This window comes from Canis aureus, chromosome 34, assembly GCF_053574225.1.
Source record: "Canis aureus isolate CA01 chromosome 34, VMU_Caureus_v.1.0, whole genome shotgun sequence".
Taxonomy (NCBI): domain Eukaryota; kingdom Metazoa; phylum Chordata; class Mammalia; order Carnivora; family Canidae; genus Canis; species Canis aureus.
The window spans coordinates 23,185,912-23,212,335 of NC_135644.1; the positions used below are offsets into that span (position 1 = coordinate 23,185,912).

The following is a 26,424-nucleotide window of genomic DNA, read 5'->3' on the forward strand; positions in this document are numbered from 1 at the left end:
GTGACACTCAGATTAGTTTTAAGTAGCTCAAGGCTACCTTCATGTAATTTATTCAGTGAGTTTGGGAGCTTGAGCATGAAATGAGAATTCTGAAACAAGTATAAACATTATGAAATGTCATTAATTGTAGGAAGAACATTATTTAATGGAACTCCTACCCTCATAATATGCCAACGACCTAATTTTTATTTCATTTTCCAGTCATCAGCAGTTAAGCAACAGTGCTAAGAGCTTATTGTACCTAATATCATTTAATGGCTATCAAATTCTAGGAGGTGAATTGTACTATCCCCATTTTAAATAAGGGCCAGCCAGGCTCAGAGCAACCTCAACAGCAAATTTCACAAGTCCTGATTCCAGAGCCGACATTTGTTGCCATCTTTCATTTACGTTTACCAGTTTCACGATAGTTCTGATCCTTGTGGATAAGATTGCATAAGTCCTTGGCAATAAATTGTAAAGAGGGAAGTCTTCCCTAGAGGGAAAAAGGACTTTCAAAAGGCATTGATACTGAGTACTGAAAACCAAACGTCGGGATTCACAAGTTAAGGGAACGCTCTTGCCATTCATCTTAACCGTAACTTTTTGATGGAAGCTTAATTTAATTGTAGTAAAGGAAGACGTTTATTTCCAACCTCATATAAGCTTCCAGTACAACTGCAATGCCAGGCTTTAATGAGATTCTTTTTGAGCACATTCTTTGAGATTTTATTTTTTTTATTTTTTTATTTTTTTTTTTCTTTGAGATTTTAAAGTTATGTTTATCACTGAACTGTTATTTTCATAACCAATCAATAGAACTGTGTACTTTAATAATTTTTTAAACCTTATTAATTCCCTACCATATTCTGTTAAAATAACTCAGTGGTTACTATATAATACTTTCTGTTTCAGTGCCATTATCAAGCCTAGATTTTCTTTTCTTGGACAAAATCTCCACGTGGGGGGACAACCAAAGTCATCAATGTTTACAAGTTTGTGTTTGCTCTCATATCAGATGTACGATACTTCAAGTAGGTGTATATGTTTGATTCACTACCCGCCAGCTGCTCTTCCATAGTAGAGTTTTTAATTGTGGCTTGCCAGAAACTCTTACCTTTTATTCACAATTGTCTGGGTGTGCCTTTTCCACTTGCATTGAACTGTATGTACTGTGTGCTGTAGAGGTGTGCAGTTAAAATACGTTTATTCTCAGAAATATTTTAAAAATATTTTAAAATGTTTTCCTTTGCAGAATCAGACACAAGTTTGGCAGAAGGAAGTGTCAGCTGCTTAGATGAAAGTCTTGGACATAACAGCAACATGGGCAGTGATTCAGGCACCATGGGAAGTGATTCAGGTACTGCCTAACTGTTGTGTAAACCTTAAAAAGTGTGAAATAAGACGCCATATAGTGGAAAGCATGGGGGCTGTTCATACCCTCCCTAATGTATTTATGCAATTAAAGCAATTCTTTTCTACAGTTGAAGTGGTTTTGGAACTTTGCCATTCACTTTCTTTAAAAGTACAACTTATAAAAGTCTTAGAATCAAGCTCTCTAATTTTTGATCTAGTACTTATCTTTTTGGTGTAGATAAGAATATGCATATTCCACATTCCATAGAATCAGGTCATCTATTTTATTTATGCTATCTGTTTCTTAATTTGACTGCATTTAAATTATGTATTCAGTTTGGAACATGTGTTCCCAAACCCTACTTTTTAATTTTTTTTAAACTAAAATACATTTTAAATAAAAAGTTAATACTATCAATAAGATAATTGTGACTCTAGATTAACTGCAGGTAACAAGAGTCCTTTTATTATTTATTTATTTTTTAAAATATCCTTTTATTTAAATTCAATTAATTGACATATAGCATAGGTACAGTTCAGTGATTCATTGAGTTGCCTATAACACCCGGTGCTCATTCCATCACATGCCCTCCTTACTGCCCGTCACCCGGTTAACAAGAGTCCTTTTAAAATGAAAAACTAAAAATTACACATGTAGTTAAAAGAGATTCAATTGTCTAAATATCTCTGGCATAAAAGTAGAGCTTCCAAAATTATTTCTGTCACTAAATGAGAACTTTATTAGGTGTTTCCCTAATGCTCTATTAGTTGGATAGCACACCAGCAGTAAATGAGAGGGCCTCCTCCCAACCCCACACTTCAGCAATATTTCCTGTTACCGGATTGCCTAAATTCTGTCAGTATGGTCGATTTCATATGGCCTCTTTCTGTTGTTTGAGTGTGTAATTCCAGTGATTGCTACTGAACTAGAATGTTAACATTTTCTAAGAGCTGATAGATCCTCGCATATCGGTTATACACCTTCTTATATTTGTTCTGTGTGTTTGAAATATTTCACGATTAAAATTAATGATTATAAACGAACAAAAAATGCTGTGCAACGTGGCCAGCTAAGAATCAGTAGGAAACCGGCAAATTAGGAAACACAAAATACCTTGTTACTCATTTGTTCTGTGATTGAGTTGTAGAAAACACTTGGAAAATATTGTGAACTTCAGATTCCCCCGCATTGTCAGGAGACTTCTAGAAATTTAGTCAGGAGAATCCTAAAGGGACAACATCGTTTACATAAAAATGGTCATCTGCCCTAAAAGCTTTCCAAGATTTTAAAAGGTTAATTCATTTTCTGTTCACTGCACTCAGTGTTTATTAACTTATTGCCCTGTGCTTTTTTCTGTGGCTTATATTTGATTTTTCCAAACTTGTTATACAGTTGTTAGATTTAATAATTAACATTTCTATTAAATGTTATTGATGTTAGAACTCAGACTATGCTCTAGCTAATATTTAACATCTTTATGGTTGTTTTAAGCTTCTGGACCTCATCCTAATTTTTGTTTGTCTAGTAAGGGCTTTTCAACAATATTCATTCCTTCAATAAATATTTAATGGGCATGCTCTATGTACTGGGCATTTTGTCTATTTAGAGCTGCTAGCAAATGTAACTATTTGCTGATTTTCAGTCCTCAATGTGGCATGAAAGACGTGATAAATCTGAACGCAACCTACTTTTAAAAAGCAAATACATTTTCAAAGGCAAATATATTTGAAGGCAAACACATTTTCAGAGGGCACCCATTGATGGTCTAGATGAGGTCAGTGCTTAGAAACAGAGAATTACTTTGCACAGTGTGTAGTAAAATTCTGAATTTATAAAATTATGAAATTCCTTTCCCTCAGGTGCATGATATAGACCGAAGTAGAAATCAATGCAAAAAAAAAAGGATTAGATAAATTGCAAATTGGTGAACATATATTGAATTTCTGAAAAACATTACAGTGTTTGGGATAATATCTTAAACTTTGAGGTTGACAAAAAGGGATTCTATCCCATATGTCCTTTCCACCTTCACCAATTATATAATGGGACATAAGGATCATGAATGTGACCCAATACTATAACATTATGTCCCTTCGTGGAAGTATTACATCATAGTAAAACATGATTAATGATGCTTTTAAAGTTTAAATATTCTAATTATGCTGTGGAAGGCTTTTTTGTTTTTCTGTCTCTCATTTTTATAGAGATATACCGCATCTCACAAAGTGGCAATATTTTTGGCAATACACATTGGCCTGATATGTAGAAAGTGTTTCCTTACTATTTTGAGGTAATACCTATTAATATTTGTCCAGCTGGAATGGCGTGTTTTTCTGTAGTTACATACTATAGGTAAAGGAATACTTTGTCGATTTCAAACACATGCAGTGACAGACCTTTTCTCTCCAAGAATAACTCAGCTGTCAAAATCAATGTGAGAATGAAATGTGCCACATGGTGTAGTTCCAATAAAATGTTATTATTTAAGTCCTATTTGATTTTATTTTTTGACCATTTATATGGTATCGTATAATTTCAAGGTCTTCAACCAATATTTGTTATAGGGGAAGGGCACAACGTTATTCGAAGCTTGTGCATATTTTAAATACCACATTCATTATTGCATGTAATTGATTTTGCTTTTCAAAGCAAGCCAAAGAGAAACAAAAAACAAACAAACAAAAACCCAAACATTTCTTTTATAAAGGAAATTGGCTCCTAGCTCATTGACACCAGCCCAGTTCTCTCCTTCTGGTGACAGAGAAGAGAAAATTCTCTTTTCATTGCTTATGTGGATAAATTCTTCCATCCCTGTGTCAGAGGATGTGATAAGGCAAGAATCAGGCTGAATATTTAGCACTCACCCAGCTCTTCTTTGGATGCTGTTCTCACAATGAATCCAACTCTAATTTTTTTTCCCATTTTCACTCTGTGCTTGTCTTTCAAACTTGGGGCTACCTATCAAGTTTCCCGGACTTGACTCAAAAGTATGGATGCTAATTGAGCTACCTGTCTAATAGCCAGATATTTTTTAGTGGCAGCAGTATAGTATTTTAGGCTCTGAAGTCCCTGAAGACAAGGGCTATATGCCTGGGACTACATGGCATATAAGAAGTACTCTGTAGAAAGGAGAGAAAATGAGTGGGAAATATCAGAGAGGAGTCAAACCATGAGAGACTCCTAACTCTGGGAAACGAACAAGGGGTGGTGGAAGGGAAGGTGGGCGGGGGGACAGGGTGTCTGGGTGATGGGCACTAAGGGGATGAGCATTGGGTGTTATACTATATGCCGACAAATTGAACTCTAATAAAAAAATACACACACAAAAAAAGAAGTACCCCATAAATATTTGGGGCAGAATGAACTAGAAGTACATGATGAGTTAGGTGGCAGTGAAACAAATAAGTTTGGTTCTAGAATCAAATTTTGAACATGATAGCCCTTTTAACATCTTAACTCATATCTATTAGTGCAATATGTAGAATGCATGAGTGTTTTACTCATTTGACTTAGTTTTAGATTACTTGGGAAAGAGACAGAAAATTGCTCTAAGTTTCTCTTTTTAATTTGTGTTACCCAAGGATACAGTAGTAAACATGAAAAACAAAAGGGAAACTGATTATTTAAAGGGGTACTTGTAACTATTTCAAGGGAAGCCAAATTTTGTTATTTTTTAAAATCCGTGCAAAAATATACCTAGAGTGAAATTAAAGGGAATAATTTGCTAATCTCTTTTAAGGACTTTCCTAAATTAAATATCAACTTAGCAAAAGTAAATTTCTGAATCTTGATGCTAAACACAACTTAAAGTATATCTTTATTGCAAATATTCTTGCTCTTTTGGAAAAGTTGGGTAATCAATTCTCATAATATAGGTAGAATATTAGGATTTTTTAAATTATAAGAGCCACATAGCAGAGAAGTAAAGATATTCTTAAATAAATTTGAACCTTGCATAAATATAATAGAAGATGAATTATTACAATTGCTGTAGAGTTCAAATCAAGCATGGAAAGCAAACTTATAAATGTGTATCTTTAAATGTTGGTGATCTTAAATGGGTTTTTCCTGAAAATCATATTAAATGAATCAGCAGATGATCCAATGATAACTTAAATGTATTGCTTTGTTTACTCATCCATACAGAAGGCAAATTTCCTGCCAGGTTAGTAGATGACTGACTCTTACTAAGTGATATTTGGTGTGAATTTTCCTACCTGTGCAGATAGTACTATCGCAATAAGCTAAAACCCATTTAAATAGAATCACCCAGTTGCTGAAATGGAATCATCAGCAACTTTTGTGAAGTTAATGGGATTATATTAGTTTAGTTTTATTGCAATCATTGATAAGAGAAGGAATACTTCATGTGTAATGAAGTACTAAGTGCTGTCATTTCATTTTTTCTTACGATTGCATAAAGCAAAAGATGGGTTTTAAATTGATATAATATTTATTTTACTGCATTCCACATGATAGAGTATACATTTTTAGACCTTTTTTCCCCTTGGAAAATATGATCTCTTTCCCTATACATAAATATGATCACTTTTAAACAAAATACATTTAAACCGAGATATGTTTTAACAATTTTATTCTATAGTTTAAAAAATTAGGGTATGTTAGTACTTTATGAGAATTTTAACTTCAAGAATCTATGTTAATTGGAAAGATTTTTAATATATCACATTTTGAGTTTCAGGAAAATATGGATGCATGGAGAATACATATAAGAAAATGGTAAAGATCACAATTCAAAACTAAATGCCAGAATTAGTCACAATTCAATTTAAGCCAACAAAATTGCTTTTCATCTTTTAATGAAAACCTATCAGTTAAAAGTTTGCATGGAAGATTTTCTCCTTCTCCCTAAATATGGCTTCTGTTTAAAGCAGCTACCTCACATGGCAAAAATAGGATTGTTTTTGCCATTTTAGATATTTGAGATAGATAGATAGATGATAGATAGATAGATAGATAGATAGATAGATAGATAGATAGATAGACAGGCTGGCTTTTGGATACTTTATTGTCAAAGTTTTTCTAATGAGGGAAAGCTCCATCAGCTATAATATCTTCTCTGCAATAAAAAGAAGGGAGGAGGTGGTACGGAACTATGGCTCCTGCTTTCCCAGTTCCCCTTGAATTGTAGGTGATAAGACACAAGTAGGGCATAAGGGCTCAACAAAGAACTAGAAAGTCTGATGCATTAGGAATCATTACTGTCAATTCTGTACCACAGCCCTTTTTGCAATTTCCCCTGGCTTTGCCCACACTGTGAAAGGACTCTCCCATGTTGCCTCCCCTTCCTGTCCTCCATCCTGTTAATTCACTCCCTCTGCACCTCCATCCCCAGGCCACCTTCATGATGGAGTGCCTGGGTCGTATCCTGCAAATGCCAGCCTAGAGCTGATGCCCATTTGGTACAGAAACTAGAAAAATGGATTGGTTTGAACCACACATGAAAAGGAATTTAAACTGTGAGAAGCCTATATTCAGTTTTGGATTTCCTAGCCTTAGTTATTTTATTGCCCATTCCCTTATTTTTCTACCTTTTAATTTCCTTCAGATGAAGAGAATGTGGCAGAAAGAGCATCCCCTGAGCCAGAACTTCATCTCAGGCCTTACCAAATGGAAGTCGCCCAACCAGCCTTGGAGGGGAAAAATATCATTATATGCCTCCCTACAGGGAGTGGGAAAACCAGAGTGGCTGTTTACATTGCCAAGGATCACTTGGACAAGAAGAAAAAAGCATCTGAACCTGGAAAAGTCATAGTCCTTGTCAATAAGGTATTCAAATAGCACATAATACAACAGTGTTTATTTTTACTTTATTTTTCTGAAGCATTTGTAAAATTACATACATAACAATACAGATTTAATGTAATTAAGAGTAATATCAAAATAAGTAACTTATTTTATTTTAAATCTTTGCTGTTTTTGCAGGTTTATGTAATATCTAAGTTATTACCTTTTAAAATATTTTTTCATAATACCAGAGCATAAATCAAATAGCTGTTATTTATGTGTAAATACATTTACCCAGATATTCTTTAAGGTTAACTGGCACTAATTTAAATTATCATGTACATGGACATGAATGACTTCAAAATAGTACTGCAATCTAGGATCAGATACTGTCTTTTGGAATCTCTTTAGCTGTTGACCCTTAGTCAAAGGTCATAAGTCCTTCTTACCAGAATATATATCATTTGCTTGAAGACAAAGAGAAAATTAAGTGAATATTTGGCTGGTCTAAATCAAGTTAAAAAGGAAAATAGATAACTTTTAAGAGTTATTATATAGATGTTACCCGAAATGCAACTGAAGTTTTCCTCTAATAATTTATATTTTGGGACATCTAAAGACCGATCCTCATAAATAGGTATAAGTCATCTCCACAGTAAAATAAAATCTAGTTATTTGAGCTTTATTCAGATAAATGAGTTTATTAACTTGTAAATCTGTATGTTGGGCAGGTTAATCTTTACTTTTGTGGAGTAAAATTGAGTATACATTGGCATGGTCAGACATAGTCTTTTTTCTATTACTTAGAGTAACTAGACTTTCCTCATTTCCTTTACCAAAAATATAGTAATGGGCTATACAGCTTTTCTGTATTCTTGGATTTCTATTATGCCAAAGGGTTTAGTTGCAACCTGCCGTTCAGTACCAAAGAAACATGCTCAGAATATATGATCTGAATAATTTCTATCATGTAGTTCCAAATGCATTTTGAATGTATCTGCTAAGTCGAAAGACCTCTTCTTTATACTTGAATGCCTACTATTAGAACCGTTTTATTTCTCTTGTGACAATAGTGATACATTAGAATTTATTTGGAAATATCCTTTCACATATTCTCTTTCTTAAGGATATTATCTTTTGGAATAAAAGGAATCTAGCTCTGAATACAAATTCTACCCACCAGTAGTTTGACCTTGGACAAATTCCTAACTTCTCCTTACTTTAGTTTCCTCATCTGTAAAATGAACAAGATAATACTACCCAGTATAGTTGCTCTGAAATTTAGTCTATCTTAAGCCTGCGAATGACTCAGTAAGTTTTAGTTCTTTCCCCCACTCCTCCTTCCTCACCTCCATGACTGATTAAATGGAACTCCTTAACCAGTAAACAGGGTCTTAAGTGCCAGGTTTAGAGAAAAGAACAAAGTTAACTGGATTTGAAGGTACTTCAACTGGAGTTCCTGAAACCATTTGAATATTCTGCAGTTTCTTCAAACTGTATTTGCCTCCCTGAGGGTCTCCTTCCCTCCTCAACTATCTCTTTGTTACTTATACCACCTCCTCCAAAGCATGAAGCCTCAACACCTAGGAGATATTTTTGATTCATCTGCTTCCTTGCCTTCTCTTATCAGACCCCAGGGTCATAAACTCTTAGAGCTGAAAGAGGACTTCAGGATCCAGCTCTCATCCATCGCAGTGTGGTTCTCTCACCCCTGCTGAGTAAGCTGGAATACCCAGGAAGTCCCGCTTTTAATAAGATAGCTTGATCCATTCTTTGAATAGCTGGCACTGATGGAAAAGCCCTAACAAAATCTGTTTCTCTGGGATCCACACTCATTGGTTAGAGTTCTTTCCAGTGTGATTATAAAAAGTAAGTATGAATTCTCCTGCCTCGTGACTGCCCTTCACATTGAGAAGACAGCAATATGGCTACTAAGTCATTTTTCTCTTTTGTTCCCTGGGATAAGTATTCCAGTTCCTTTAACTAATTTTCATATAGCATGGTTTCCAGATTTTTTATCATCCTGAGTGCCCATAATTTTTGATTCATTTATTTAGGACCTTCTTCAAGTACAGCGTCCAGAGTTGGGCAAAATACTATAGATATGGTGTTATTAGTGCAGACTGTAAGAGAGATGAGATGTGACTCTAAGCCCACAACCTGGTTTGCATTTATCACTGGTGCTGGCACCCAGAGATTCATCTGGAGTTTGCTGTAAACTAAAAGCCTCAGTTTCTTTTTTGTCTGAAAATCTGTTAAACTAGAATTCTTTTAACTTATTTTTGTGCAGTTAATTTTTGAGCCTAAATGCGAATACTTATATTCATTTCTTCATCTTATGCATGTTGATTGATCCTCGCAGGCCTCAGGTTTTTGTATGCATCTAACGCACCTTGTTCTTATAATGATTCCTCCTCTCGATGTTGTATGCTCATCATGAATTTTTCATCTCGTTGGATTGAGGTGATTCTTGCAAATCCACATTTGCAGCCATGTTTAAATGTTAAATTATCCTCATTAATTATTCATTTTCACTGCACTGTTATGGAGACAGTTAAAGACGTAAGTCTAATTCATCATCTGCTTCTCTGGTATTTTTCCCTAAGAATCACTAGAAATCCCTCCACTAGTTCTTCCATATATGTCACAATTGTTTACTTTATCATCCCATTTTTTTCCATTTTAAAGTAACTTGAGCTTCAGTTCTCTTCGACTGAGTCAGGAAATCTCTGGTCCTCTATGTCACATAACCTTAGGTTTATATTTGGCCTAATAGATGGCATCGTAACCCTTGATCTCAAAAAGAGAAATCCTGTCCCCTCTAACATCATTTACTTTCATCTCCCTGCCTCCATGCTTTCCAAAGTTATCGCCTTCAAATGCAGGGAGAAATGAAAACACCACCTGTGTTCCCAGACTTTCTATTTCCTATCTAGGGCTTCAACATCACGAGAGATAAATCCCAGGTTCCTTCAGATGCTATAATGCAGCCCCATATGATTCAGCAGAAGTGGGTAGCAGTTGGGTTTGATTAGTCTTGGCAGGCACTCTGTCACATCTCAGGAAAAGGCTCCAAGAGGACCACACACCTCCCAATTAGCCATGTCAGACTTGCATCTGGCTTTCTCTGTGTCCTTCAGTAGGAAGTCAACGCCACCCAGAGTGAGTATCAGGATTTCCAACACCTGCTACCTCCTGTGAAAACTTATTTTTGTTCTGTAGGCCAGAAGATGCTGCTTCTTTGGAAGGTCTTGACTTATCCTTTATGGGCTGAACCCCAGGTTGCTATGTCACCCCATGGTATAGAGATTCTTAAATCATTCAACAGCATGAGGGTATTTAAAGACAAATCAAAGACAGATCCTATTATCAGGAATCTACAATCTAAGAAATGAGAGATGTATATTAATCATATAATTATTAATATTGCATTATAGTTCATGATACAGTATTAATTATTTTTATTGTATCTCACTAAATCTACACAGCTACTCGATGAGGTAACCATAATTATTGTCATTTTACTCATCAGAAAATTGGGGCTCTGAGGCTTTATTTGATCTGTCAGGGCTCATCCTTCCAATAAGCAGCTGAGCTGAAACTTGAACCCTTATCTTCTGAAGCCAACTGGCCTTTTTTTTCCCCCTGTACTGGAATAAAAGAATCAGAAAAATATCAGGAAAGTTTCTGAGGACCAGAAAAATGACAGCTTATATTTATTTAATTTTCACAACAGTGTTATCAGTAGTTTAACATTGATTGTTAACATTCTCATTTTTTGATGTGGAAATTGAAATGATTGAGATGATTCAGTAACTTGTCCAAGGACACATAATAACCAAGTGGCTGGAGTAGTTTTTAGGGCTAACTTTCTCTCCTCTGGATCTTGCTCTTTCCACTAAGCTTAATTTTCATTCTCTTCTTCAGAGTCTTTCTTACTCCCTTCTCAGATTTTTTCCTCTGTCTCATGTAAGTAGAAGAAAAAGAATAGTTCTAGAAAGATGTGTCAGCAATGACTTTGTGTAAGAGAAAGAAGAGCTGCGGTTCTCACATTTTAAAGATTTATTGTCACGTGAGAGCTTTCATATAAGTGCAAGTTGTGTCCCTACACAACTACAAAGTTGTGTCCCTAGAGATATCACTAGATTCAGTGGCCTTTTGATGAGGCCCAGGAGTTTGTATTTTCCAAATATCTCAAATGATTTTGTGCAGATGGACCAAAGACTTGACTTTGACAAAAAACAAACAAAAACAAAAAACAAAAACCCCAAAACACTAACAGAAAGTCTCTCTTCTTATTTTTCTCACCTTGTGTTATTTTCTCCCACTTACCAAAGTTGGTTATTAGTTTTAGGTCCTCACTATTTTCTTGAAATGACTAGATTCTATTTTACTCCTTCTCTTTCCACACTCACCCTTCGATAACTTCATTATTTATATTAAACAGTGATACAAAGTTCACTGTACACTGTTCTCAGCCAGAGGTATCAGCCAGCCCTCATTTTACACATAATGGAGCTCGCCTCAAGGAAAAAGACGAATAACACATGTTCTGCAGACCAGTGGAAAGATAACCACTGATCATATTATCTGGTAATTATATTATGAGTATAATGCTTACTCTTTGATGCTTTTTCCTTGAAACTCTTTCTGCCAACTCTCTTCTTGCCACACTGTATATCCCTAGGCTTCCATGGTAAAAACTCTCCTAGGATATAACCTTCAAGATATCCTGGTTATTCCTTTCCCTGATCTGGGTGGTATTCTATATGACTAGTAATGTGTAGCATTGAGGTGTCAACTCAACCACCTTCTGCAGATACTATGACATACAGAGATCCAGCTAAAAGGATTTTATTTTACTTCCATGCAACAAGACCTTTGTTAAAATTTCAACAGGTTGAGCTTTTACTGAAACTGGTAATTTTTAAACTTAATTTGGGGTAAATGCCCATTATGCAGAGTAATGCCATCACTGGGGAGTGTGAATGCAAGACTGAAGAATTAATAGCCATCCCTCAGACAGAGGACCAAGTATAGGGCTGGCACTTTCTGGATGTTGTAACCAGAAAGAATGTGGCCATCTTCCAACTGCTTGCCTGCAAAGATGCACCTCTGCTGGCCAGGGGGCATGCCTTCTTTATCTTGGGTCTTGGCCTTCACATTCTCGCTGGGTTCCATCTTCAGGGTGATGGTCTTGCAGGTCAGGATCTTTATGAAGACCTATATTTTGACTGGCCAGTGAATGCAAAGATATTGTGAATCGCCGTCACGTTGAGTAACTTCAATGCCAACATACTCCGACAACATAATGCCAGTCATCCCTGAAAGATTTCCACTTATTTTGCCAACCTGCCCTTTTGTTCTTTGTTAGCTATCAAAGCTATTTTAATGGTCTATCCCTTCATCTCACATCTGCTCTCTTCAGCAGTATCTTACCTCCTCACTTTTAGTTCTCTGTTACCTTCAGTTTTTTAGGCATGTTGCCTCTGGCCCCTTTTCAAAACAAACTACAGGAAAAAATCAACACTAAACACAACTCACAAGGGTCCTATGAACTATAATACTAAATTTAAAATATTCTGCATGGTATTCACAGCCCTTTATAGCCTGGCCCTGACCTATTAATTCAGAATTTATCTCTTACCCAGGTTTGGTTTTAATTTATCTTGTCACTGACCCATGGCTTACTAGATTAAAATTCTATCTAAACTCATCTTTGGAGTACTCAGTTACTTCTGCCTCCTTGCGGTCACTTTGTATTTCTGTGGGAGAATTATCACATGCGTTTTAATAATTTGTGGGTTTTTGTTGGTTACTCTTACCCTATGTGCTCACCTAGACCTAGTTCCTCAAAGTTGTCAGCTATGTCTTAAAACATCTTTATGTTTCAGATATGATGTTTACACCTAACAGGCATTCAATAAATGCTTATTGATAAATTAATGAATGTAATGATTGATAGTTTGTTATGCTTAGTTAACTGATAATGTAAACACTTCTGATAATGCTTGGCACATACTAGGCCTTTAATTGGTACTCTTTTTTTCTCTGACCATGCCCTCTCTCCCTTTAATTTTGGCATTTTTAAAGGTACCACTAGTTGAACAGCTTTTCCGTGAAGAGTTTGAACCATTTTTGAAGAAATGGTATCATACTATTGGATTAAGTGGTGATACCCAATTGAAAATATCATTTCCAGAAATTGTCAAAACCTATGATGTTATCATCAGTACAGCTCAAATCCTTGAAAACTCCCTTTTAAACTCAGAAAAAGGAGAAGATGATGGTGTCCAATTTTCAGGTTGGTTGAAGTTGGAAAAAGAAGAATTAGTAATATTGATGATAGTAACAGAGGCTGTAGTAGATAAATATTTTCAAAATGTTGATTTAAAAATATTATCTCTGATTTACAGGTGCCTGGGTGGTTTAGTTGGTTAAGTGTCCGACTCTTGATCTAGGCTCAGCCCTTTGTCTCAAGGTCATGAGTTCAAGCCCATGTTGGGCTTTATGCAGTGTGGAGCCTAATTTAAAAAATAAATAAACAAAAATAAAAAGATGATTTCTCATAGGAACATCTTTTTTTTTTAAGATTGTATTTATTTATTCATGAGAGACAGAGACACAGGCAGAGGGAGAAGCAGGCTCCATGCGGGAGGAAGCCTGATGTGGGACTCAATCCTGGACGCCGGGATCATGCCCTGAGCCGAAAGCAGGTGCCCAACTGCTGAGCCACCCATAGATCATCTTTCATTGTTTAAGTTTTCCTTAAAACTGTTTACTTTCCTGGAGATACACAAAAATGAGATACATTTTTAATTAGATCACTTTATTTACATAAGAATACATTATTAAATCAAGCACCCACTGGACTTTTTATTACTCTTTATTTCTAGATACCAACAAGTTATTTTCTTTTTTTTAAAACATTTTTTTTTAATTTATTTATGATAGTCATACAGAGAGAGAGAGAGAGGCAGAGACATAGGCAGAGGGAGAAGCAGGCTTCATGCACCGGGAGCCTGACGTGGGATTCGATCCCGGGCCTCCAGGATCGCGCCCTGGGCCAAAGGCAGGCACCAAACCGCTGCGCCACCCGGGGATCCCAAGTTATTTTCATATGCTAACGGATACTGTTAGATATGCCATCATTTCCTTAGAATGAAATATAATCTTTTCTATTTTGTGGGGGGAGGGAAGAAAAAGTGAGAGAAAGGGAAAGGAATATAGTCATTATAATACTTCTAATAATTAAATGCAATGTTAAAACAAAGCAAAGTGATCTCTGTTTAAATGGAATGGTTTTTATCTGACATAAAAAAAAACCCTCATCAACTTAAAATTGAATGTTTTATTAAAGAACAAAAGTGTAATCCTGATTAATTTGGGGGGAACAAAGCAGGGATTGAATTCTATCTCATAAAACTTATTACCTTTTTAAATTTTCCAAAACTAATCTCTTCAAGAGTGATAATATCTAACAAGAATAGTTCCATAATTAATATGCATGGGCCTCTGGATTTACAGATGACTAGCATAGACATTGTCCACTTAAGAAGTAAGAGGTCTGTGCCATATTCTGCTCAAGAAAGGATGAGCAGCTCAGTTTACTAGCTACTAAAGGATGTCCCATAGCAGCCCAGTTTACTAGCTTTAAGGTACTTCTTTTCACTCTACCTTGCTGATATGGATAAATGAACTACTTGGATTTTCTTTTAAGACTTTACCCTCATCATCATTGACGAATGTCATCACACCAACAAAGAAGCAGTCTATAATAACATCATGAGACGTTACTTGAAACAGAAGTTGAAAAATAATAAACTCAAGAAAGAATACAAGCCAGTGATTCCTCTACCTCAGATACTAGGACTAACAGCTTCACCAGGTGTTCGAGGAGCCAAAAGGCAAGCTGAAGCCCAGCAACACATTTTAAAAGTAAGCCATTGACTTTATATGTAGCGATGATAGCAACAACAACAATAACGAACCCTAAAGCAAATACCACGGCTTTTTGGGCTTTTTGAGTAGGATTAAGTCCAAGTGCCATTGAGAAAGAAGGTATTCTGTGATCATTAGTTAAGGGAAATCAATATGTTTTAGTTAAAGTAAATATATTCAATCTTCTACAAAACAGTAATATGGCACAGAAAAATATCACAAAAATTATTGGAGTGTAGATATAATCAATGAAAAATTGGGACAAATGAAATACCTTATTTTAAATATCTACTCATGTTGTTAAACTTGATGATCCATCTGATACAGAAAAGTGCACAAACTATGAAAATTTCTAATATTCAAAATACTGCATTAGTTTCAAAATTGCATATTTTCTTCTGTGCCTTTTTTGTTCTGTGTGATTCTCAGATTCTGGGTAATTCAAATTAAATGACAAAACGGAGATATGAGAATCTTTAGTCGAGGTTGTCAGCTGACCCCAAATGATAACACCACATGAAGTACTATTGTTGATTTCGAGTGTTATGTCAATTCAGAGTAACCCAAGAAGTGTGTTAGCACAAAGGCAATTGCGTTTATATTATGAGTCCCTTACTTTAAGTTGAATTCAGTGAAATTCATGTAGAACAGACATAGGCACAATTATTTGTTCCAAGATATTTGGGAACTTATTATGGGATTAAGGACTAACATCAGTTTAGATCCAGGCACATCCTGGCTTTGGCTGCTCCTAGCTTTACATTGTCCTCGTTATGTGTAGAAGAGGGTGGTAATCTGATCCAAGGATGTCAAGCTGACCTTTAAAATGTCTTATGTAATATGGTTATCTCATAACCATTCTCTACTGGTCTCTGTAATTTGCTACACTGTTTCCATGTCAGTTTTTCCACCTGGCAAATGGAATTTAAGAAATGAAAATAAATACACTTCTTTTTCTGGAATTATACACCGACAAAACTTAGAAGCTTCTTTTGAGTCCATCGAGATAGATGTGTTGGTTTAGCAGATCCACAGTAAAGCGATATTAAAATGCTGTATTTAGTTAGTCAAGGTCCCTATTTATTACATGAAAATGTTTCTCCATTGAATCAATTGAAAAGGAAAAGTAAATATTTGAATATTAAAAAAAATCTCTTTTTCAGATATGTGCCAATCTCGATGCATGTACCATTATAACTGTGAAAGAAAATATCAATCAACTCAAAGGCCAAATGAAAGAGCCATGTAAAAAGTTTGCAATCGCAGATGACACCAGAGAAGTATGTGCTTAAAATTTTATGTTTATTAGATTGAGAATACCATACTCAACTGAAAAATGCAAAGATTACTTTATACCATCTGAAGAATATTATCTTAAATTTTTAGCAAAATAAGTTACAGTTTTATTCTTTATTATTACTATTAAGCAACAAAACACTGCTGTGAATTCTCCCTTTCAAGCTTCTTTTAGTTTTCCGGTTTATATGAAAAGTGGCTTGACTACATGTGGGCCATGGGGGTAAGGGTGGAGAGAGTTATATTGCTAAACTAAAGGGATTACTGTAGTTTATTTTATTCTTTTTACTTTCTTGGTGAATTTCAGGCATTTTTTATTTTTTTTTTGACATTTCACAGAACCATTTTGTTGCTACCAGATTACAGTTGGTAATGATAATGGAAATCCTAATAATTTGCATATTTACTTTCTTAAAAGAACACTGACACAGTAAAGAAATAAAATATTTACTTTAATGGTGCTTTTGCAAGGAGTATTTTCACTGATTATAAAAACCAACTGAGTTAGTTTGGACATTATGACCAGTGTGTTATGGCAGTACTTTCTTTTGTAAAATATAAAAAAGCATGATAAATTTTAGTTCTATGTACTTGATAACAAAGGTAATCATTAAAAATCTATCTCAAAGGATGTTAGGATTAAGTGACATGAAATATGTATAATAGACAATATTGTATTTGAAATGTAGTAGGCATTAAACCAGTGTTAGTGACCAACTCCATAGATTAATTTTTTTGAAGTTCTGAAGATGACTCCTATCTATTCCAGCTGAACTAGAACATTTGAATATACTTTATTATCCTTCATTTTTTGTTATTTAGTTTTACTTAATAAATTTAAAGGTATGTTTCTACTCATAATCATTTTTAAAACTTCCACAGAATCCTCGGGATATATTTTTAAAAGAAGTTGCCATCTTACCTTTTAACTTAATTTTGATATACTTTTTATTGAAGTATAATAGACATACAGAAAGGTACAACTTCATAAATGTACAGATTGCTGAATTGTTATAAAATGAATACACCTGTTTAATAAAAATCCAAATCAAGAGATAAAACATTTTCAGCACCCCAAAACCCCTCATTCCTCCTTCTAGTCACTCAGCCCCCAAAGATAACTACTATTTTGTCTTCTAACACCAAAGATGGATTTTAACTGATTTTGAACTTAAAAGTGAAATCATATAGTATGCACTAAAGAAGAGTGCATTTAAAACTCTATCTCTTAACTTTAAAAAAAAAATTCCAGTTAACATACAGCATTATATTAGTTTCAGGTGTACAATATAGTGATTCAACGTTTACACACATTACCTGGTGCTCAATACAAGCCTACCTTTTAACTTTTTACTTTAGTAAAAATAATACTGAAACCAGTTCTTCAAAAGGTAATTTTTATGAAATTACATTGTAGGCTTTCAAAATAACTAGGGCATTGCTTTAATATATAAATATTTATTGGGGCAGCCTGGGTGGCTCAGCGGTTTAACGCCGCCATCAGCCCAGGGCCTGATCCTGAGACCCGGGATCGAGTCCCACCTTGGGATCCCTGCATGGAGCCTGTTTCTCCCTCTGTCTGTGTCTCTGCCTCTCTCTCCCTGTTTCTCATTAATAAATAAATAAAATCTTTAAAAATATTTATTTATTTATTTAATACTTATATAATTAATGATATAATTTAAATAATTAATATTTACTAATATATAAAATAAATACATTTAAAATTATTGTTAGCACTCAACGTGCATATTATTCTTTAATTTTATTTTTTTAAAACTTTTAAAAGGGAAATTCTAGCAGCAGTACATGATGTTGGTATATGTATGGCTTAAGGATGGATTACTGAAAAATAAATGTACAAAGAGATGGTCAGGGATTAACTTGTTACTTTGTCTAGACCAAAGATTCTGAATTAAATTTATTATAACATGGGAGTTATTTTAACAAAGATAATGCTATTTCTTTAATAATATGAGCATGTAAGAATAAGTGTATAATTTATTTTTAGGATCCATTTAAAGATAAACTTTTAGAAATAATGAACAAGATTCAAAGTTTTTGCCAAATGAGTCCAATGTCAGATTTTGGAACTCAACCCTATGAACAATGGACCATTCAAATGGAAAAAAAAGGTAATTTGGGTTTTGACCTAACACTTGTTTATTCCAAGTTCATGCCAAGATTTCAGATGGATGAGTCATATATTCTCAACCAAACTGAAAGCAAATGGAATATCAAATGGAATTTCTATGTTCGAAGTAGTACAAGGATGAACATGTTCTAATCCCTTATCTAAGGAAAGAAGCAGCAATCCATTAATTTTCTCTTTATTTCCAGAGTCTTTCACTTATTGTATGTTTAACATATTAAGATAGATATTAGTCTCTGCCTCCAAATGCAAACTCAACCGCAATGTTTTTCATGCCATTCTTTGAGTCAGTATGGATCAGGACTCTATTCTCGCTGATACAGAGCTCAGATCGCCAGTTTAGGGGTTGGAAAACTTTTAGAGCTGGAGGCACGTTGGGAGGCCCATCTCAAAAACAACATGAAGCTTATTTTTAGAGTCGTCATAGACGTCCACAGCACAATTTTCAGGGATGTGTTCTACCATTATTTCACTCTATGTAATGTATTCTTTCATAGCTGCACGAGAAGGAAATCGAAAAGACCGTGTTTGTGCAGAGCATTTGAGGAAGTACAATGAGGCCCTACAAATTAATGATACAATTCGAACGATTGATGCATATAATCACCTTGAAGCTTTCTATAATGATGAGACAGAGAAGAAGCTTGCAGTCCAAGAAGGTGATAGTGATGAGAGTGGTGAGGATGGTGACGGTGACGGTGATGGTGATGAAGCTGAGGATGATGAAAAGAGACCTTTGAGACTGGATAGGACAGATAGATTTCTCATGGAGTTATTTTGGGGTAAGAATCAATGTTATGTTGATTTTATACTCTCGTGCATTTGCCTCAGGGTGTGAGCCTGTTGCTTCTCAAGAGCTCTCCAAAAGGCCCTCTTAAAATCATCTTTTATTTTGAAAGAAGAAATCCCAATCATTTTGGGGTTCTTTCTAATTGATGAGCTCAGATAAGCCATGAATTATATACTCAGAATCAGTCAGTTGGTCATCTGGTTTTATTGTCAACAAGACTGCAATACCTTTATTTATTAAGCTAGCCTGATCATTAGATACAGCATAAGATTAACTATAGTTCAACTACATATTCGTATCTCATTACATAAAGTCTCCCAGTGTAATTTATTCACATATTTTATAATTCAAACTAATTCTTTTTTAAAGAAAACAAGAGAATGTTGAAAAAGCTGGCTCAAAACCCAAAACATGAAAATGAAAAGCTGATCAAATTAAGAAACACCATAATGGAACAATTTACAAGGACTGAGGAACCGGCCCGAGGAATAATTTTCACAAAAACACGACAGAGTGCATTTGCCCTTTCCCAGTGGATTACTGAAAATAAAAAATTTGCAGAGGTAGGAGTCAAAGCCCATCATCTAATTGGAGCTGGACACAGCAGCGAGTTCAAGCCCATGACACAGGTGAAAACACCCTTCTTTACTTCTTCCCTTATTCTGTTATTACTCTTCCCAACTTAGCTGTAGTCTTTTTTCCATCAATTGTCTTGCCCTGCAATTCTCTTATCCACGAATAATTCTATGGAATGGAACACTTGTTCTTAAAATATGAGTTTATTAGCAATCTAATCTGTGATGTCTGATAAGCTAAGAATTGTGTTAGGAGTCACTTCTTTCATATACTTGGAGGAACCTTCAAAATTGAGTTTCCTTTGCAAAAATGATTGACATTTAAACTTAGTAACAAAATGGAAAAATGGTTACGATATAATATCAAGTGGAAAAATCAAATCCCAACAAAAATATGTGCATTATAATTAGAAAAATGTAGAATATGTTTGCATAGGATGAGATCTATAAGGCAACTTGGAAAAATGAAGACATTTCATGTGTTAGAGATTTGGGACTATACGCGATTTTCTTTCCCTTTTTAAGATTTGTTTTGTGTTGTTTTCGTTTCATTATACTACTTATCATGTGCACAATAAAACCCATGGGAGAGAAAAAAAGACACTTGTAGACATTATAAGCGTGGCTTGTTAGAATAAAATGTTCTTCTGAAGTCATATTGACCTTGAGTCTTGCTAGACAAGAGGACACTCCAATTCTATCATACTCATCAAAATTCAGTCCAATGGACGAAATTAAATCTGTTTTAGGATTTACTGAAGAAAAAAGTCATTCTTGAAATTTTATGCAATATACTTACTGCACATACTCAGTTAAAGTCTCTAAAATTTATACCAGAGAAAGAAAGCATTGTTTTCCTTGGGTAAGGAGCTTACTTTCTCTTTTGTGATGAGAGCCAGTTTATTTAATCTGGCTATTTAATCAGTTATTTAATTTTTTGCCATACCTTTCAGGAAGCTCACAGACAAAACTGAAGTTCAGTCTCTCTGCCTCTATGCTAATTCTTACAAGTAGTACATCTATATTCTTCTACTCCCGTTTTTGAGTTTCTATTATATTAGCTTTAGTGTTATAACTTTGGTTATATGTGGCCTCAGATCCGCTTTGAAAAGAGGTGAGGTACAAAAGGAAAGTATGTTGTCAAACTACTTTTTGCTCCTTAGCTCTTTCAGATTTGGGGGCTACATGCCAAAATATAGAACACACCTTTTTCTTATGCCCCACATCCTCTTCTTGTGAACACAGTTGGTCTTACTCATTGGAAGAGGGAGTCAGCATTTACTTGATGTGATTTGAGGGTCTAACTCTGTGTCTGAAATTCTCATTTTTAAATTTACTCTTTTTTAAAGATTTTATTTATTTATTTGAGAGAGAGAGAGAGCGCATGACCTGGGGGAGGAGCAGAGGGAGAGGAAGAAGCAGACTCCTGGCTGAGCAGGAAGCCCAGCACAGGCCCAGCTTAATCCACCGAGCCACCCAGGCATTCCTAAAGTTACTTTTGAATAGCAGACACTTCTGCTGAAATCCAAAGGCATGGAAGATTTTATCAGTGGACATGAGTGGGAGAGGGAGAAATTATCAGAGAAGACTGGAGAGAGGCTTTTCTGCACAATTCTCCAGCCTTTAGGACTCAAAAAAAAAAAAAAAAAAAAAAAGACACACCACCTCTAAGAAGAAAGGGAAGAGGGTGGGAGGACACACTGTTGGTCTGACATGTTTATTTTTATTTTTGTCTAATGTTTAATGTTTTTGTTTAATGTTTGGGGATAAAACATAACAGAAATCTGTACAGGCCGACTGGAACAACAGTTTTGATGAGAGTGGTTCTAAGAACAAAACCACACTGGCCATATCAGGCTAGGTTTATGCTCACCCATTCATCCTATGTAAGGACCAGAGTGCTTGTTTTATTTCTTTACTTATATTAAGTTTGAAAATTCAGAGTTTTTTTATTGAATTATAGTTTTTAAAAGTCTGTTTTGAATAACTTGTTATTTCATTTTTATTTACTCTTCTCTCTGAACACATAATATATTTACCTCCTTCAGAATTAATGAGCTTTAGGACACACCAGCGCTCTCCAGCCTTCTTGCTCCCTCCCGGGAGAAAGCCAATGTTTTTGGTTTCTCACATGTCCTTCCAGACATATTCCATAGGTTTCGCGCTTGAGTGACTCTTATAGTGACCAAATGTGGCATAGAGTGTGTTATTTTTTCTGTGACTCAAAATTCAATGATCTCAAAAAGTGTCCCCGAATCTCATTTTCTGGAGATTAACAATTCTGAAGTTAACATAGTGAAAATCACAGCCCATTCTAGTTTCTCATCGCCTTGACCCTCTTCTCCACTGAAAGCATCTCTTTTTCCTCCCTCCCAAGTCATCCATCAGTTTATTTCCTTGGCATAAATGATGGTCTTCCCACTTCCAGACTGGATGATGGAAATATTTTTGTTATTGTGTGGTAATCCCAGATTGGAAATCAAATGTTGTCTCACCATCATGTCTTTGTTCAATGCCAAAAACAGATGGCAGTGAATCCGTGTATGATCTAATCCTTTGATTTGCACTGACCAGTTGCAATTTATTATTTCTTCTGCTAATTAGAAGATTTTAATGTGTTTAGCATCACAAAATTTAATTTGTTAAACTGTTTCTACAGAATGAACAAAAAGAAGTCATTAGTAAATTCCGCACAGGAAAAATAAATCTGCTTATCGCTACCACAGTGGCAGAAGAAGGTCTGGATATTAAAGAATGTAATATCGTCATCCGTTATGGTCTCGTCACTAATGAAATAGCCATGGTCCAGGTATGTTTAATACCTCTAATAACTTGATTTTTTGATTTTGTGTTATTAGTTTGTTCTCTTTTAGCAAAGCAGCACAGACCATTTTTAAAATGTATCTATTCTCCTTCTAAAGGAGAAATCGTTTTGCACTGTATACAAAAATCAAATCATTACATTGCACACCTGAAACTAAGAGTGTTACATGTCAATTATACTTCAATTAAAAGAAGAAGAAATCTTGAAGAGCTGCACACTACTGCATTTTATGGTGTTGTTTAATTCAGATGATGATGACAGATAACTGTCGTATTTCCAAACAACTCTTCTTGGATTGTTATTTCTGTATCCCAAGACTCTTCAGAAACATGACACTGGCCCATCTATAAGAGTTGAAGAGGCCTCCTAATTCCTAGAATGTCTATGAACTCCCAGCTGGACCAGAAATCTGAAGAGCAGTGTCCCTAAAATGTCTGACAAAGTAATATGCTCAAAAGTTTGGGAACCCTGCTATTTCTGCATTTTCCTCCCTATTCTTGCAATTTTACTCTGTGTTTGAAAATTTTCATCAAAAGAAGTTGGGGGAGGCATAGTTATACATATAAAACAAAAGTGAAGTATACTAATTTCTATTTAATTTCGCTTTACCTCTTACCTACACTGTCTTAACAATATAATTGTTACCTTTCATTGAGCATGTATGGGAGTTGTGCCGGTTAATGCCAATAATATTCCTCCGATATCATTAACTAAAATCTCTTTTTAAAATATATAAAATTGGGGAACCCTGGGTGGCGCAGCGGTTTGGCGCCTGCCTTTGGCCCAGGGCGCGATCCTGGAGACCCGGGATCGAATCCCACATCGGGCTCCCGGTGCATGGAGCCTGCTTCTTCCTCTGCCTATGTCTCTGCCTCTCTCTCTTTCTCTCTCTATCATAAATAAATAAAAAAAAAATAAAAAAAAATAAATAAAATAAAATATATAAAATTGCTTTCTTGACTGGAAAACAAGTCATGGAATATTAAGATAACCAGATAGCCACCAAATTAGGAAGTAATTGTATTTCAAGAGTTACTTTGTTAGCAGTTTATTACACCAAATACATTTTTATACAGATGGTGTTATAGTTGGTCGTTAGGTTCCTGGCTAAGACCATATTTTCTGTTACTCAAAATGTACCTAAATATCAATTTTTAAAGGGGACTATAGAAATTTATCACCATGTTAAGCATGTTTTCATGGGAAATGTGCTCAAAATCCAATATAGATACCAGGAGCAGACCTGCATTCTCAACAACTCTAGTGTCAAGGTCAGAGATGCCCCTTCTTTCTATCCATCCCTCCTACTAGGCTGGAGGAGTGCCTCCCTAGTCCAAATCAATGATGATGCTGGCTTTTAGGATTGAGAGAAGTTTCCAGGGACAGGATGGTCTTGTGTAACTGGGGGTCTTGAAGGATGGTGTGGTAACCTAACCGTCATTGCTCATTGTTCATTATAGTGCAGTTTGAATTTCAAATAACTGACTTATAAAAAATGGATAATAACTAACATTACTGACAATAGAGAAATTACTTAAAGACTGGGACACTGAGCATTGAATACCATTCCAGGCCAAAAATGAGAGCATTCACAGAAAGACATGACCCTTCATTAACTTGATTTCTTTATTTTTCTCAGGCCCGTGGTCGAGCCAGAGCTGATGAGAGCACCTACGTCCTGGTTGCCCACAGTAACTCAGGGGTTATTGAACGTGAGATAGTTAATGATTTCCGAGAGAAAATGATGTATAAAGCTATAGACCATGTTCAAAATATGAATCCAGAGGAGTATGCTCATAAGGTATGGTTTTTGGACCTCTCTGAATTTTTCACTTTAAAAAGTCTGCATGTGGTTGCCGCTGATAGCTTTGTGGCTAAGTCTCAAGACAGAAATTGTGCTAAATTTTAAGTTCCAGTTGGATGAGCCATGCCTAATCCAGATTCACATACAAAGAATTAGGACCGATGAGGGCAGAAATTGTCAGGCCGCTGTTCCGGTGAAACCAACCATAAACTTTGAAGATATAAATTTAGTCTGTCCTTGATCAGAAAGACTAGTATAGCTCACCCATTCAAGCCAACCTGGTAATTTTGGTTTGGTGCAATCTGTTTGTATGGGCACAAGTTTTTCATTCCAGAAATATTTATGAAGTGCCTACTGTGTGCCAGGTAACATTCTAGAAAGAGAGAACATGGCAGCAAATAACACAGATAGAACCCTCCTATATGAAGCTTATATTCTAGAGTATACATAATGAGATTTGAGGAGGAGAAACAATAAGCAAAACTGAAGCAAGAAATGTATCACTTAAGGATAAATGCTACAGAATTAGAATAAGACAATATGAAACAAGTCATTAGATGAGTACTCTATAGATTGGGTGTTTGGGGAAAGTCTTGTAGGAGGAGTAACATTGAGGCTAGATCTGAATGATAAGAAAATACATAATATGTCATCTAGCTGCATCTCAATTTACTAATGCTCATTTGAGCTGCAAGAGGAATGCAGTGAGGGAAGAATGCACTTCTACAATATTTCAGGAAATCCCCCATACCACTGAATTAAAGACTGTAACTACTATAATAGCAAACAATCCATTTAGAAGAAAATTCACACCCTTGCATATGGGTGTGAATGTTAGTTTCTTAACATTGGAATTGGCTCTACCCTAAATAGAGTTTCACGAAAGGGATGCTTTTAAATTGGTGTGCATTGCTATAACCAACTCCAAGGTTTCCTGGCCAGGTTTCTACACAAACTTGTATTTTAAAACCCCGTTAAATATAAGGCAAACCAAACATTTGGTAATGTCAAATCAAACATCTGTGGCCAAATAATGTCACTGGAAAGTTATTCAAGTGGATATTTTCAAAGACCGATGTTTCGAGACCAAGTGTTTTGGGTAAGCTCTAGGCCGTCTCTGGAGTTTATGAGTCAAAAATTTCCAGCTTATATCTATAATAAGATACAGTCTCTTTTGGGGCCCCAGAATCGACAATCTTTTTAGGTTTCCTTTGGCTAAGAGACCTGCCCTTCTAAAGCTAACTCCAGGCTGACAAACTCAGAGCAGGGATGGCAATGATGTGGGGGCAGATTCCACTACTATTTAGTTCGGCTCCCTCAGGAGACATCACTACAGTAGACATCGCTACTAGGTCCCAGCTCTCCCTTTTCCTGAGTTAAGAATCCTTCTCAACACAGTTTGCAGGCAGCCACTAATAAATGGTGAGCATTGACGCAGAAGGTGAAGTGTGTTTTCCATGTCATATACAGAATTTGTACCTAACTGAAAACCTCTAAATCAAACTTCTAGAAACAATGTGGAGATTTTAAACATTTTCCCTAACAATGACTCAACAACTTTTGCCACATCATTACATTTTATTTAGACTTTGACTGCCTGTACTGTGCCTCCTATATATTTACTATGCTTTGTTTTATTTTTTTCCTTTCTTTTTGATTCATATTCTTTATTATTCCAGAACCAATCCTTTAGTTCCTGGTGTCCTGTTTACATATCTGTACACTAACCTTAGATGTATTTTTATCTTTTCTGTCACACATATAGGTGTTTCTTGATTGCCCACCATGTATATGGTCCTATGCCAAATCATCTTTTATCAGCTCACTGAATTATAAATATCTTGCAAGTGCAACCTAATTAAAGTTTAGGAAACATAATACTTCAATTTTTTATATTGTTACCATTTACAGAGGACATTGATTTTTGTACTTGTCTGATTAAGGCATTCTATGGCCCA

At 35.4% G+C, this 26,424-nt stretch overlaps 1 protein-coding gene across 1 annotated transcript in view; it reads left to right on the top strand.

Annotated features, from left to right (window-relative positions):
* IFIH1 (interferon induced with helicase C domain 1) overlaps positions 1–26,424 on the top strand; it is a 57,116-nt gene that overhangs the window by 26,601 nt on the left and 4,091 nt on the right. Inside the window, exons 4-13 of the mRNA XM_077883019.1 lie at positions 1,235–1,339; positions 6,906–7,126; positions 13,178–13,388; positions 14,805–15,022; positions 16,189–16,305; positions 18,333–18,456; positions 18,971–19,255; positions 19,633–19,892; positions 22,498–22,647; positions 24,302–24,463. Coding sequence (XP_077739145.1) covers positions 1,235–1,339; positions 6,906–7,126; positions 13,178–13,388; positions 14,805–15,022; positions 16,189–16,305; positions 18,333–18,456; positions 18,971–19,255; positions 19,633–19,892; positions 22,498–22,647; positions 24,302–24,463 — 1,853 coding nt within the window. The remainder of the gene's footprint in view (positions 1–1,234; positions 1,340–6,905; positions 7,127–13,177; positions 13,389–14,804; positions 15,023–16,188; positions 16,306–18,332; positions 18,457–18,970; positions 19,256–19,632; positions 19,893–22,497; positions 22,648–24,301; positions 24,464–26,424) is intronic.